Source organism: Manacus vitellinus, unplaced genomic scaffold (assembly GCF_001715985.3).
Source record: "Manacus vitellinus isolate BGI_N305 unplaced genomic scaffold, ASM171598v3 scaffold_15_pilon, whole genome shotgun sequence".
Lineage (NCBI taxonomy): Eukaryota > Metazoa > Chordata > Aves > Passeriformes > Pipridae > Manacus > Manacus vitellinus.
The window spans coordinates 12,926,806-12,940,890 of record NW_021939122.1 but is presented as its reverse complement, the minus strand read 5'-3'; the positions used below and the strand labels follow the sequence as shown (position 1 = coordinate 12,940,890).

The 14,085-nt window shown below is 42.8% G+C and overlaps 2 protein-coding genes across 3 annotated transcripts in view; one reads left to right on the top strand and one right to left on the bottom strand.

The window, feature by feature from the left end:
* GSTO1 (glutathione S-transferase omega 1) lies at nt 1–6,774 on the bottom strand. Its single transcript, XM_018069292.1, has 6 exons — nt 6,756–6,774; nt 5,968–6,076; nt 4,083–4,305; nt 3,402–3,503; nt 1,263–1,369; nt 1–287 (listed from the first exon to the last, which is right to left on the bottom strand). Exons 2-6 carry the CDS (start codon nt 6,024–6,026, stop codon nt 134–136), a joined length of 645 nt encoding a protein of 214 aa, XP_017924781.1. The 5' UTR covers nt 6,027–6,076; nt 6,756–6,774; the 3' UTR covers nt 1–133.
* Nucleotides 6,775–9,372: 2,598 nt separating this feature from the next.
* Nucleotides 9,373–14,085, top strand: part of CFAP43 (cilia and flagella associated protein 43) — a 40,947-nt gene continuing 36,234 nt past the window's right edge. The window contains exons 1-3 of one of the 2 annotated variants that reach the window (XM_018069286.2): nt 9,373–9,488; nt 10,692–10,945; nt 11,748–11,844. In XM_018069286.2, the coding sequence (XP_017924775.1) occupies nt 9,373–9,488; nt 10,692–10,945; nt 11,748–11,844 (467 nt within the window). The remainder of the gene's footprint in view (nt 9,489–10,691; nt 10,946–11,747; nt 11,845–14,085) is intronic. The other variant, XM_018069285.2, reaches the window with a different exon arrangement.

The following is a 14,085-nucleotide window of genomic DNA, read 5'->3' as shown; positions in this document are numbered from 1 at the left end:
TTTCTCAGTTTTTCAGCACAGATTTATTCCCAGTCATGAAATGCAACCACAGAAGAGCCCACATCAAATTACACTAAGTCCCCACACTGAAAAACAGCACTGACACTTCAGCAAGCTCATGCCTACTGGCACCTCAGAGCCCATAATCACATGCCTCAGGGCTGTTCACCAAATACAGCTGGAGGTAGTTCTTGAATGTCTGTGTGTCAGTCATTGTAGCCTTGACAGCAGGGTCCTCCTTCATGGCCTCCATCCAGCGTTGGAGCTTTGGTGCGTGATTCAAAGTGCTACAGGAAAAGGGAAGAGACTGAGTTACACAAATGGAAAACTTGGAGGGCATAAAGGAAAGAAAACAGCTTCAACAATTCCATTTTACTACTTTCTCCCTCCCAGTACAATATTCAGCTTAGAGCAGGTGACAGGAATAAATATCAGGCCATAGAAGACAAACTAGCATCTGGAATATGGAAGAGTTCTTATGGAGCTTGTGGGCTCTGCAAAGCCCAGCAAAAACACAATAGAGCACTTATTGTGCAAGGTATCACCATGTTTTTGCTTCCTGTTATCCCTGCTGCAAAACACACAGCTCTTGTATATCATCTGCCCTGAGCTGAGGGCAGAGGCTTGTGCTCCACTGCCTCCCTCTGGAATGCTTTGTTCACAATGCCTCTTGAGGCAAATGCTGTGTGCAGTGGTTGAATTCCTCCCCACAACCCATGAACCTCTGAGCCTTCTTGAATACCAAGAAAAGCTGTGCAGTTTGTACAACCCTGCAACCCAGCAGCTCAAAACAGACAGTCTATTGAAGAAATTGAGGATCTGACTAACAGATTAAATCCACAAACCCACAGATATTAAAAACAAACTATAACCAACAACAACAAAAAAAACCCACCTCATGTGCGTAGTCTGAGGTTTTGGATAAAGAAATTTGTACTTAGGCTGCCATATCTCCATCCCCTTCAAATAAAGACTATTTTCATCTATGATACTAGGGATGGAGATAAAGTCTTGTATTTCAACCACTTCTTCCAGGTCTGTCACAATTATTTGGTAGGAAAGCACAGCTGGTGAAAGAAAGCCTATTTATAGAAGATCCTTGAACAACTCATCTTTTTTTTTTGTAAGATGCTTCCCCTTAACTGCAACATAATACAAGCCCTCTTCAACAGCCCCCATGAGTGTCTCATTGCTGCATGTATGCAAAGAATATGTATACTGAGGCACTTCAGAACTCACTAGAAGCTAGGCAAGGTACTCACTCTTTCAGCTGGAATGCTTCCAGGCGTTCAAACCACGGCCAGATCATGTAGTCAAGCATAGAGATGGAGTTCCCACCAAAAAACACAGTGTTGCGTTTGGACAGAATCTGTGAAAGGCCAGAAATGTCAATTGTCCCCAGAAGAAAAAGTACAACAGAACAATATCAAAAAGCCCACTTCATAGGGAGATGCAGGGAGACTGTAGGAATCAGACAGCAAATAAGGGATACACTGTATTTCTCTTGTGCATGCAATATTGGCAGAGTACAGTTAAGCTTAATACTACGGTTGCTATTTCACAGTCCAACTCTTTTCCATAGATTCAAAAACTGTCACAAAATATGAATCACTAGCAATCTGCAGCATGTGCACAAACAGAGGAACTTAGTTCTCAGAATCTGTCAGTTTGTGATTTCTTACTTTTCAAAAGTCATTAATGGCACAGACTAATCAAACATAACACACATGCATTTCTTGAGCAATAAATCCAGCTAAATTTAACATCCAGGTAAGTAAGAGTACTATTTTAGAAGGGACTCTTTTCCCACGGCAGTTGAGGCCAAGTGGTGTTAGGGAAACATTTCTAACATTACATATTGAAGTGCATTTCATTCCAGGTGCAAAGGGAACAGGAAGCAAGTGTAAGTTACACCAGAAAGAGATCCTCACAGCTCAGCACAGAAAGCAGGGTCACAAAGAATCCAGCAAGTTCTCCCGTTACATTGGCAGTTCCAATGCATTTTTAAGTGCCATGGTCATCCAAGTTTAACATGCTTTAAGGACCTTCCAGAGCTTGGTCTCCTCTTTCATTAGACTAGTCCCTCTGTTTTCAGGCATTTTAAAGGTGGAACTCAAGAGACCTTAAAAATCTTTGTCTTTTTGGACACTCACCACTATTCTATACTTGTATGGCATTTATTCCCTGTGCCTTAACCCCCATGATCTGGTAGAAATGTCACAGCAGCCCTTCAGGAAGCATCAAGCTGTTTGAACTTCCAGGTGTCTAGCAAAGCACAACCAGCCACTGCACAGGTGCAGAGATGGGAGCACAGCCCCCTCTGTTGGGCAGCAGAAATCGAAATACAGAACTGTTTAGAAACATTTCCCCTCTGGAATATCACTTGCAATAGGCTGAGGGAAGTTTGCACGGCTCTGTTCCCGCCTCCCATCCTCAGCTGACTGTCAGCTGCTGCTGCAAAATCCTTCAGGGCATAGTAAAATAGAGACACTGAAGGAACAGCAAGTATTTCACTGCATTGATCAAAAGGGAAGATTAATCTTCCCTGAAATACAACTCTATTAAACATTAAGGAAAGTGAAACACACATGACTTCCCTCAAGAACTCATTTGTCATCTGCACTACTCCAAGCTTAGGCTGATAAGACAAACAAGACTACCCTGAAAATGACTCAGCATGTTCTATGACTCTATGAACTCTTCTTAATTGATCCAGCCAGGCATTAGTTGTAGCTGCTAAAGAAGCAGAAGGAATGGGTTCATGACAAAGGCAAGTCCAACAGCTGTTCAGACTAGCCAAGAACCACTAATGACATGGACTGTCAAGTGATTAATACAGCACCAAAGCCACCTGACACCTGCTGGAGCTCTGCTGAAGTTGCCTTACACCTCGAGTGGCAGAACATGGTCCAGGGCTGGATTTCTACAAGGCACAGGTTACATTCTGCTTCTTTCCCCCACCCCCCAGCAAAGGTAATCTGTAAAATGAAAAAGACTTTATATCATCACCAGCATGTCTGCACTGATTTCAGCAGAGCTACAGAACAGATGCTCTTCAGAAGCTCTGGCTCCTCAGCCCTTGCTCTTAGCACATCCTGCAAGGTGTCCTTACATTTAAAGCAGAACAAAGACAGCCAAGGCAACAGCAGTCAACTAGAATTCAAAAATCTCCACAAGTCCACATAGTCTTCCTCATGAGATAAAGTTTAGTTTAGCTACTTGACATTTACTCTAATGGTGCTGGTTGTGCATTCTAGGCTGGGAGTAGTAAACTGAAAGATTGTTCCTTGTTGTAGCTACCAACTAAATGAGAAGAGACCTATCTCCAAAGGCCACAGCATGAAAGGAAAAAAAATCACACAAAGGTTGACAACCTACTCATTATCATGAAAAACTCTTACCTCTTCAAATTTGCCAAACTTTTCAGCAATCTCTGCTTTCAGTGCTGTGGTGTCTTGTCCATCTTTGACTGCCAAAACATGCTTGAAAAGTAAGGGTGTTATCTATAAAAGGAAAGTATGAAGTTTGTAATGTTCCTATTACAATAATACAAGTCAGTCACTCAGAACTTAAAATGTTAACTTAGATGTTAAGATATTAAATGCAAGTTAAATTTTAAAGATTTGACTTTAAAGAGCTAAATAAAGTCCATTAATAAAAAACTTCTATACTTCAGAAAAGTATAGAAGCAAAGGCTTACAGGAAAAATTAATACAAATAGTAATGAATTTTAGTATTGTAATAAGAGGAGAATAGTGAAAAGAAGGGTACATTTCCCATCTGCACATTTTCTTTCTTTCAACATGATTCCCTGTAACCCTCTTCCCATCAGGTCTATCCAGAAAGGCCTATTGCAAATATATCCTCCCTTCTATCCCCGTTCTTTGTCCACATCTCTTTGCATCTTTTGTTGCTTCCTCTCCTGTCTCATATCCAAGCTGACTTCTTTCACTTCCTAGACTCCTCAAAGGATATGCTTGTACAGAGAGGTTAACTGCAGCCAACCACCTCCAAACCAAAAAGAGAGCCAAACCCAGCCTCCTTTTACATGTCAACATAATCCTACACTGATCAGGCACTACCTTTGAGAAGTCTTCCAAGATCATCTTCTGACGGGCTCGCTCATATGGGTCTGAAGGCATCAGCTTCTTCTCTGGAAATGCCTCATCCAAATATTCACAAGTGATTGGGGACTCCCAGATCAGTTGGCCCTTGCTGGTCTCCAGAACAGGGACCAGCCCAGAGGGGTTCTTCTCAAAGAACCAGTCAGGTTTGTTCTTCAGATTGATGTTGACTACTTCATGGCTAAAACAGGTAAACAAACAAGACCCAGACAGGCTCAGTTCTGCTACAGTCCACTCCATACAGTGGTGAAACACAAGCCATTACACCTCAAAAGTTCAGTACTGAGAGGCTGAATCCTCATTCCCCTGCACTCCCCCCATTTTCCCTGAAGACTTTTGCAGGACTAATCCTTTGATACAGAAATACTGCCATAATTTGCTGGAGAAAGTCAGGACTGACTTAAAATGAGTTGTTTGTTGAACTAATAAAAGACACGCACAGTCTGCAAGCACACAACAGAGGCAGTCCTTATTGTCATGCTAAAAACACAGGTCATAACTCAGCACACTTATCACATGTGGGTTCAAGGGCATTCTAAAGAAGTAACACTTTATTGCCAATAAGCTACACCTCAATTAAGAAATGCAGCTGAACTTTAACCTGTCCTTACACCAAAGAGCAAATCAGGAGAGCATCCTACCTACTTATCTTCCCAACCTAGAACAGGTGTTTAGGGTAAAGGCAAAAAGATACTGATAAAAAAAGATTAACAAACCATAGGTTAAATGCTGTGCTATATGTGTGACCCCACAAAATTCCCAGTAAACCCAAAGGTCTGCTAAACACAGCTGAACCTTCAAAACCACTGAAAGGTTACCAGAAGGCAACTACGACATCTAGCCATAAATCACTTCCAGAATCACTACAACAAACCTCCCAGCACTAAATAAAGACACAATTATACTGGCCTGGAAGTTTTACTGCATCTACTCTTTCAAAAAAAAGACCCATGTTAAAAATAAAACGAACTCAACTCTCACCTTGCTGTCAGGAGTACTGAATGGTAAGCATTCCCTACATTACATGAACTCCCAGACCTACGTTGGTTAACAAACCACTGGCAGGCCTGCAACTTGGTGGAATCAGAAAAAGATGTAAAAACCTGTTACTTTTAAGTTGTAGACTGAGGGAAGCATTGGACCCCATTTAAGAACACTGAAATGATATGGCTATCTTGAAAAAGAAACAAACACAAGTACTGAATTCCATTAACTCACTACAGCACAGGAATGCAACCATGTTATAGAACACAGTGTATTTCCTCTTTCAAAAAGGCCACTCACTAACTATTGTGTTTTGCTGGGCAGTAACACAACAGAAATACTGAATATTCGTAGCTCCCAGAACTTCCACTGCTGCTCTCATCAAAAACAAACAAAAGCGTATGTTATGTCTCTAATCACATTTACCCAGGATAAGCTCCAATGCTATTACTGTAAACATTCGGGATGTTTACTCAGCGAGAAGAAAAAAAAAAAAATCAGCTTGGGGTTTTTCCCTATAGATCTAGGCAATTTCCCTATGGATTTGGGCAATGCTTGCAGGCACAGGGTGTGCCTTTTAGGGATGTCCTGTGCAGGGCTAAGAGTTGGACTTGATCCTTGTGGGTCCCTTCCAACTCAGCATATTCTGTAGTTTACTTTGGGCCTTTACATAGTTAATTTAATACATGTGCTTCAGAACAGCCCTCTCCCCCCTCCCCAAAAAAAGCTTTAGAGCAAAACCACTCACAGAGACCTCTTTCCAATCAGTTCTTCCAGGACTGTTTTAACCAAGAGCCATTTAGGAGAGAAGGTCGGGCCGCCCCCTCCCCGTGGGGTGCAGGGGCCGCTCAGAGCTCACCTGATGCCCTTGGCGCGGAGAACCAGGCGCGTCCTCTGCGCGAAGGGGCAGAACCTCATGCCGTACAGCCGCAGCAGCCCCTCGGGCACGGGCCCCGGCGCCGCGCTACCTGCGGGGAGAGGGGTGTTAGCGCCGGCACTCCCCCCGCGCCCCCCACAAGCCCCGGCACCGCGCCGCTCACCTTGCCAGGGCTGCGGGAGCGATCGTTCGCCATCTCGTATACCATGCGATGTGTTCGCGATCCGCCTCCTCCCACCGTGCCTCTCTCGCCCAGCGCCGCCGGCCCCGCCGCGGAGGCGGCCCCGGGCGGGCCGGACCACCGCCTCAGCGGGGCGGGGGGTCAGGGCCCGCCTCCTCCTTCCCTCTCACCCCGGGGGTCCGGCCGGCCCGGCCCACTACTTGCCCAGTGTCTCTCCTTGATCTGACCGCCCTCCCCACCCAGCTGGGACAGGCACTGTCCAGCTGCTCTCCGTGCTCCCTCTCTGTGCTTATACCCTCAGCACAACCACCCCGCTGGCGCCCCCGCGTAAGTGGGACACCCACGGCCGAACTCCACCCCGCAGGCCAGGTGTTTGTTTATAAGCAGTGCCCTCAGCAGCTGACAGGCACCAGGCTCTCCTCGTTGCCTCCTCCTGCTACGGCAGTGCTCCATCACCTACTGCCCTGCAAAACCCACAGTAACAAGGACGATTTCTCTTTCCTGCAGCTATTCTGCTTCATGGTGAAAACACAAGAGGAGACAGTAGATAACCCAACGGACAAGGGGGCACAGCGAAAGTTAGATTTACCTTCGTTACTACCTTGCAGTCATAGAGGGATTCATGCTTGTTCTGCAAACGGGGCCTGTTGGGAGCATCAGTGTGTGCATAGAGCAAAAAAAAGAACCAAAGCGCAGACTGGAGTGCTCATCATCCTTTTTGCTCCCTTTTCGGTTGAGATGAGCACACCAGGGCCTTTCTTACACCGTCTTTTCCTGGGGTACAACAGTGGAAGTTGAGGAGCTTTCCTCTTAATGTGTTTTACACGCAGTGTCCAAGTTGATATATAACCAGAGAAGTAAAGTGATTCCCTTCCTGGGGCTCCACACACTTCCACCTAACCTTCAAGGTCAGAGCTCTTTGTTATTAGGAAACAGCACATTTGTAGGGACCAGAGGGCTGGGGCAGCCCTTGCCAAAGGGAGAGAGAGTCCTGGCCTTCCTGCCAATGTACACATCCCTGTCAAACCCCCAAGGCTAATAGAGGGACTGGGGATTCTCCAGTCTCATCAGTGGATCCGTACTTGTTTTGCCTGTTAGTGACTTTTGGTTCCTCTGAGTACCTATCCTTAAGAAAGATTCAGCAAAATTTTGGGGGAAAAAAAGAGAAAATTGATTTGAAATTTCTCATAGCAATTAAGAAATACACAAGCAGTCTGTTGACTCACAACCTGGACACAGGCACATGGGAAACCAGAGTAGCATTACAACACCCACATGCTACAACAGGCCCTCAGAGGCACCAGAGAAAATAAACCTACTTCCTCATTCTCTCCTGGTTCTGTGGGGCACACAAAGCAGCTGTGGAGACAAAAGGTAAGGAATAGGCTTGTCCTGCTGCCTCTGGACAGGAATGTCATGCTCCACTGTTGCTCTACAGCACTGAGTACACAGCAGTATTACAAAACTGCATGCTGCCACTATACAGCTAAGTAACAGCAAGCTAACACAAGCAAGCAAGGCACTATAAATTACATTCCTCCCTTAGGAAAGAGAAAAGAAGATTCTGTTAAATCTGCTTTTTAAATGTTTGAAGGTTCTTACAGTATTACCAGGCTAGAAGCCACAAGTACACTGGGAAAGACCACAGCTGTACTTCCTCTTTTTTTTCCAGCAGACTTCTCAGCTCTCTGAAGCTTCAGGAGCCCCATCTTACAGAGTCCAAGAACTGTAGTACCTTATAGAATCATTAAGGTTGGAAGAAACATCTAATATCATCAAATCCAACTGTTCACCCAGCACTACCACTGTAGTAGAAAATGGTATCTACATCCGATATCATACCAATGGAAGCCTATTCAACCTAAGGCTACTGAAGGCTCATACTAAGACTTTAAATCATCTTGTCCATGAGCTGCTTTTTGCTGATGCCGCCCTCGTTGCCCACACAGAAGCAGCTCTGCAGCGTTTAACATCCTGCTTTGCAGAGGCTGCTGAGCTTTTTGGGCTGGAAGTCAGCTTGAAGAGGACAAGTTTTCTACCAACCTGCACCTCAGGAAGTCTTCCATCATCCCCACATCACAATTGGTCAATCAGAACTCAAGTCAGTCCAGCAGTTTAATTATCTGGGAAGCATCATCTCCTCGGATGGTAAGATTGACAAAGAGGTACACAACAGGTTAGCAAAGGCATACAGTGCTTTTGGAAAATTCCATAAAAGAGTTTGGTGTAATAAACACCTGCAGAAAAGTACAAAGGTTACTGTTTACAGAGCCATTGTACTGTCTACTCTTTTATATGGATCTGAATCATCTACCACCACCACTTGCTGCCTCTGTACAATCCTGAATGTCCACTGGACTGATTACGTGACTAATGCATCTGTCCTTGAACAGGCAGCAGTTACGAGTATTGAGGCCATGTTGCTGAGAACACAGCTGCGTTGGGCGGGGCACATCTCCAGGATGAAGGACCACCGCTTCCCTAAGCTTGTGCTCTATGGTGAACTTGCCACTGGCTGCTGCAAGAGAGGAGCCCCAAAGAGGAGATACAAGGACTCCCTGAAACAATATCTCAGCCTTGGCCATTATTGATCATCATCATTGGTCTATTCTGGCCTCCAATCAGGAGACATGGAGATACACTATACATAACGCTGCGCTTCTTTTGAGAACACACGCAGAATCATTCTTGAGGAGAAAAGACAATGCAGAAAGAATCACATCTTGCCAATACCGCCTAGGGAGACTTTCCACTGTGCCTTTTGCAACCAGACTTGTCTATCTCGCATTGGCCTTTTTAGCCATCAGCGCATTTGCAGCAAGTGTGGATAGAGTCCTTCTCAAATCTTTATTTGCGAAGCCTAGCCATGATGATGACTACTGTAGCCCCTAAGCCTCTAAATCCAGCGCTAGATCCAGATAACTCGTAAATATCTCCAAGGAAGGAGGTGTTCCTCATAAACAAGTCCACCAGGAGAGGCATAAGAGGTGACAGAACAGTTCAACTGTCCCACTAACAGAAGGGCAGATAACACCGGCCCAGGAGCAGGGACACGCAGGGTGACCGAGAGAAGGAACCCACAGTCACCGGGCCAGGATCAGAAGTACCTTCTGCTGTCTTGCTGGCCCTTTAAATACCCGCCCGCGCTCAGTGATTGGGTGGTGCACGAGCGAGGGCCAATCAGGTGTGCGCTCCGAGCCTGGCCAATGGCAGACGCCGTTGCTGTTGCCAAGGCACGGGCGGCAGCGGCGTCGGGGGCGATGGCGGCGGGGTCGGGCCCCGGCCGGGAGCTCCTGGCCGAAGAGGCCGCGCTGGAAGTGAGGTGGGGGCGGCCGGCACAGCCTCCACAGGGGCCCCGCGGTGGTGGGATCTGTCAGGGCAGCGCGGGTGGAGAGGGGAAGAAAACACGTGCTCCCATTTCCCCCTTGCGTGTAGCAAAAGAAGCCAAGAGCAGAAGGTCCTCAGAAAAGATAACAAGAAGTTATTGCTGGACGTAAATATCTCAAGACTAGTAATTTTAATATGTTTGTAAGTATGAGAGTGCCCAGGCTGTAGTACCATCTGAGTACAAAGGATCAGCAGCTGAGCTGATCTTATGGCTGACTTATGTTCATGAAAGGAGCATAAAAGTGCTTCTAGCAATTGCAGAGAACAAAGGTCTCTCCCAGTCAAATACTCTTATTTGGAAGAAGAGCAGAGATGGAAATTAGAAGAGAAAGTGGTAACAGCAGTGTTGTGCACAGAGGGTGCCTGTTACACTGCTGGAACTTTCCTGCCGTGGTACTAGCAGGCTAAACTGACATCCTCACTTAGTGATAAATCCCTTTGATTAGAGGACCTTGATGTTTATCCACAGGATTTCTGAAAGGTAAAAACATCTGCAGGTAGTTATGAATTTGTTGACATATTGTAAGTTCATAAGCTGACTCTGCTTCAGTAATTTATTTCAGTCCTTGTGTAACACATCCTGTTTACATTCCAGAGTTTTGCCATGTTAAAATACTGGTGTCTTTAAAGCAGAACAGTCCTTCTGGTTGGGTTCATGTAAACACAAGCTGTGCCTTCGTATTTTTTTTTATTTTATGGGGATGAGATGAACTATGAAAGTGTAAAAAGGTTAAGCAAACACAACAGGGTCCCAAGTACAAATTGTAGCTCTGCAGTTCTTTCAGAATAGGGGTATATGCTTTACTGTGATATATAAGTACAAGACCAGAGTCTTTGAACTAATTTTATTTTTAGTGAAAACTGGAAGATATACAAGCATTTCTCCATATTCTTACACCAGTCTGTTGTGCTCCATGAGGGTAAGATTGACCCTATGTTTTTGAAAACACTGAATTGGTGACTCATAATGCAAGATCTTGAAGTTATTGTGGTTTTGCGACATTGTTGTGAGGATGAGTCTTACAAATCCCAAGCATGAGTTCAATGTAACTTAGGCTACAACATTGCCTTTAGCACAGCATTTTGAGAAATATGTGTCATTGATTAATGTTTTAATGTTCAGTTGCTCTATTTCCAGCTGGGTTCAGGGATTCTCAAACAAGAGCTTTGGCTTTATCAACAATCAAACTGTCTGCTACCCCTGTGGTAATTACATCCTTTTCCTGGACGTTGAAACAAAGAAGACAACAGCACTACAGTGTCAAACGGGCCCAGTGGGAGCCTTTGCAGCAAATGCCAGCAGTGAAGTGGTGGCCTTTTCCGACCAGAAGCTGAACCCCATCATATATATCCACCATTTTCCAGAACTGAATAAACTGACAGAATTAAAAGGTAGTGATGTGGTAACCTTCCTCATCACCATTTCATTAAAACAATACTTTAATAATCCAGTTTCTGAAGTTATGTTTTTTTATAAGACTTAAAAAACAGTGTGACAGGGAACTGTCTCAGGACAAGATTCATGGAAAGCAGTGGAAGGAGATTTCCACTGCACTGCTTTTACTTAGGTTCAAGCTGGGGAGGAATATGACAATACATAACAAAGCTGATCTAAAAGGAAAACAAAAGGAATTAAGTGGAATTAGTTTTAGGAAAATATAGTTATAATAAGCAAAAAAAATCATACTGCAGTAGGCTCGAAAGCAGACTGCTGAAAACCACATGAGAAACCCGAGATGTGAAAGCAATGAGGGTTCTTGCAGTTAAACTTTGAAGTCTGGGATCTAGTGTAGATTTTTGCCTACTTCATAACATTTCCCTCCTTAGTTAAGTTGCTTACCCTATCCATGTTTCAGTTCCCTTGTCATTTAAATAAAGATCATACTACTTGTTTTTTTCATGTATATGAGTGATATTATGACTGCAAAGGATTTCAGGATACTTGAGGAAAAATACTTTCAAATTCAAGTATTATCAAAAGAAAAAATTGAAAAAAATCCAAGAAGTGATACATAGGGAACATTTTTACAATCAAATCCAAAGAATAGTCTGGAGTGAAGCAGAGAAATCAAGGGCCTAAAGGATATCTTTGAAGAATTAAAGTGGATATAAGGGAAGTGAGAAGAGTATTTGTGATAATGTACAATAAAGTCTGGGGCAATAAAAGACCGTGTGCTTTATTTTTACATTTCAGGTAGTGCTCAGCTGGACTACACCTTACTTGCGTTTAGTTTCACAGGCCCGTATTTAGCCAGTTACTCCTCCATCCCAGAATTTGTTCTTTCAGTATGGTAAGAGCTTTAAAAAAAATCTCTAATACCATTTGCATTTAATTCATATTTTTGTGTGTGTGCTTTTTTAGCATATATTAATAAATGTAGAACACATGGTTGCCTTCATCTTTCTTTTTTTTTCCTGATTGATTGTTGTCTGCAAACTTTCTGTAACCAAAATTGCTGTTTATTTTCTAGCATTAGTCAAAATGGCTGTTAATTTTACCAGAGCTATCTTCTACCTTCTTCCAAATTTTGTTTTTTGGAGTACTTCCAAAGTCTTCAGCATCATAACTATCTGTTCACTGTTGGAAGTTGAGCACCATGCTGTTTGTGGAAGAAAGTTGCCTGCTGAAAAGAGGAAAAGGATTCTAAAGCTGAGTTCTGCTGGTTTGTCCCCCTTGACTGTTCAGTGGTCCTCTTAATTACTTTTGCTTGATCTTAATTCTGGTTTATAATTTTGCTCAGTGATTACAGTAATGTGGATTACTGGATTAGAACATAATTCTCTGCTTATTGTTATTGAAAATATGTAATGTTGTGCAGATACAGAAAGTTGGAATATTTAATATTTTAATTGTACTGTGAAAATACAGTCCTGCTCTTGCCTCCATTGCCAGCAAGCTCCCATTGATTGTGGAGTGGGAGGGTGGAGTAGAAGGAAGACGAGCAAGGACATGTAAGTAATAGTTTGTATACTCTCAAATTAATGATCTTCTCTTGTACAATGATCAGTGAAGCTGCTCCTGTAACTTCAGAATTTTAGTAATGATAGTAGGTACTATTGCAGATGCCTCTTCTTTATCCCTTATGAAGAAGAATAATGTTTGCTGTTCAGGGAGGATGTCTGTGTGTATATCACACTGGAAACCAGCCAGACAGCCTTGCTGGCCTCAAGAGCTGACACATTTGTCACTTACAGCAGGAATGACACACCTGGTCCAATGTGTTCATTGTGTGCACTTAAACTAAATTCCACCATCTTGACAGACTTCTCTAGATTATTCTTAAAAACAGAAATGCCTAGAAATGTTTAAATGCTTTAAAATAGTGGCAATTTCCAAGGCAAAACAATTTTAACCAGTTTGAGTTAGTTTGTTACAACTATCAGCAACTAATTGTCATAAAAAACCACCCTACATTCCAGTCAGAAAGAATTTAGTAACAAAATACAATTACTTTACAATATTAACCTTAGAATTTATAACTTAGAGATGTGTGAATTTACTGTGAAATCATGACCTTCATTTTTGTAATTGGATTATATTATGCATTCATTGTAGAAATGTGTGTGTACAGATGATAGAAACCTCAGTGTTTAGCATCATTAAGGTGTCATTACAGTATGATGATAGCACAGCTCCTGCATTTTAAGGAGCTAGTTTGGAATCAGAGATATAAGAGATGTTTTGAAAGTTATGTCGGTCTCAAAATATAGAAAGTGTATGGATAACTAAAAGCTGCCTTTCATCTGAGATATTTTATCCCTAGATCTTTATTATTTTCTGTACAAAGGAGAGCCTTAATGCCAGATTCTTTTTCAGATACATGTACCATGTAGTTTCAGATCTTAGTAAATTATCTACTATAAAAGAGGGATGGCATTATCTGTTAGGTATGAGATGAGTACATGCTGACAGAGTTTTAGAAAGAAATCTACATTGATATCTTTAAAATTCAGAATTGCAGCTTATAGATTCCTGTAATTTTAATGAGGGTTATTGTATACGTGGGAATACTTCTCATTTTTTTGCACATGCTGTCAATGTTAACAATTGTCTTACATCCTAATCTATTTCTGTGAGTGAATTTATTGCAGGCCAGAATAATGAGATTATACTAAATCCATTTACAGCAGAGTATGCATTTTAGGCTTTTTCCTCTCACCAATAATGACTAATACTGAAGTTATAAATGTTATTTAGATTAACAGTCAGATATATTGTCCAAGAAATTAAGAAACAGTTTCAACTGTTTTCTTCAAGTGACATTAATCAGTTCTTGGACAGCACCTAAAAATGCAAACACAATCAAGAATGAATCTGGATAATGGAAAAACATGCAAATTACATGAGGAGAACATAAAATAGCTGTGGACAAAACATAAAATATACTGGACAAAGGAGAAGTCAGTGGAAAGCAGATTCCCAGGCCTCTGTCAGCTATACGTAACAGCTCCACACAAATTCTACCCTGGTTTGTGCCCAAGTTAGTTAATGCAGCCATAGCTTGTATGTCTGTGTTCACAACAAAATTACT

Coding starts and splice junctions, on each gene's coding strand:
- GSTO1 (XM_018069292.1), bottom strand. CDS start 6,026: ATGAGGTTCTGCCCCTTCGCGCAGAGGACGCGCCTGGTTCTCCGCGCC. Junction 3,504..4,082: donor TCTTGGAAGACTTCTCAAAG/GTAGTGCCTGAT, acceptor TTCCTTTTATAG/ATAACACCCTTACTTTTCAA. Junction 288..1,262: donor GAAGCATTCCAGCTGAAAGA/GTGAGTACCTTG, acceptor CTTTTCCTGTAG/CACTTTGAATCACGCACCAA.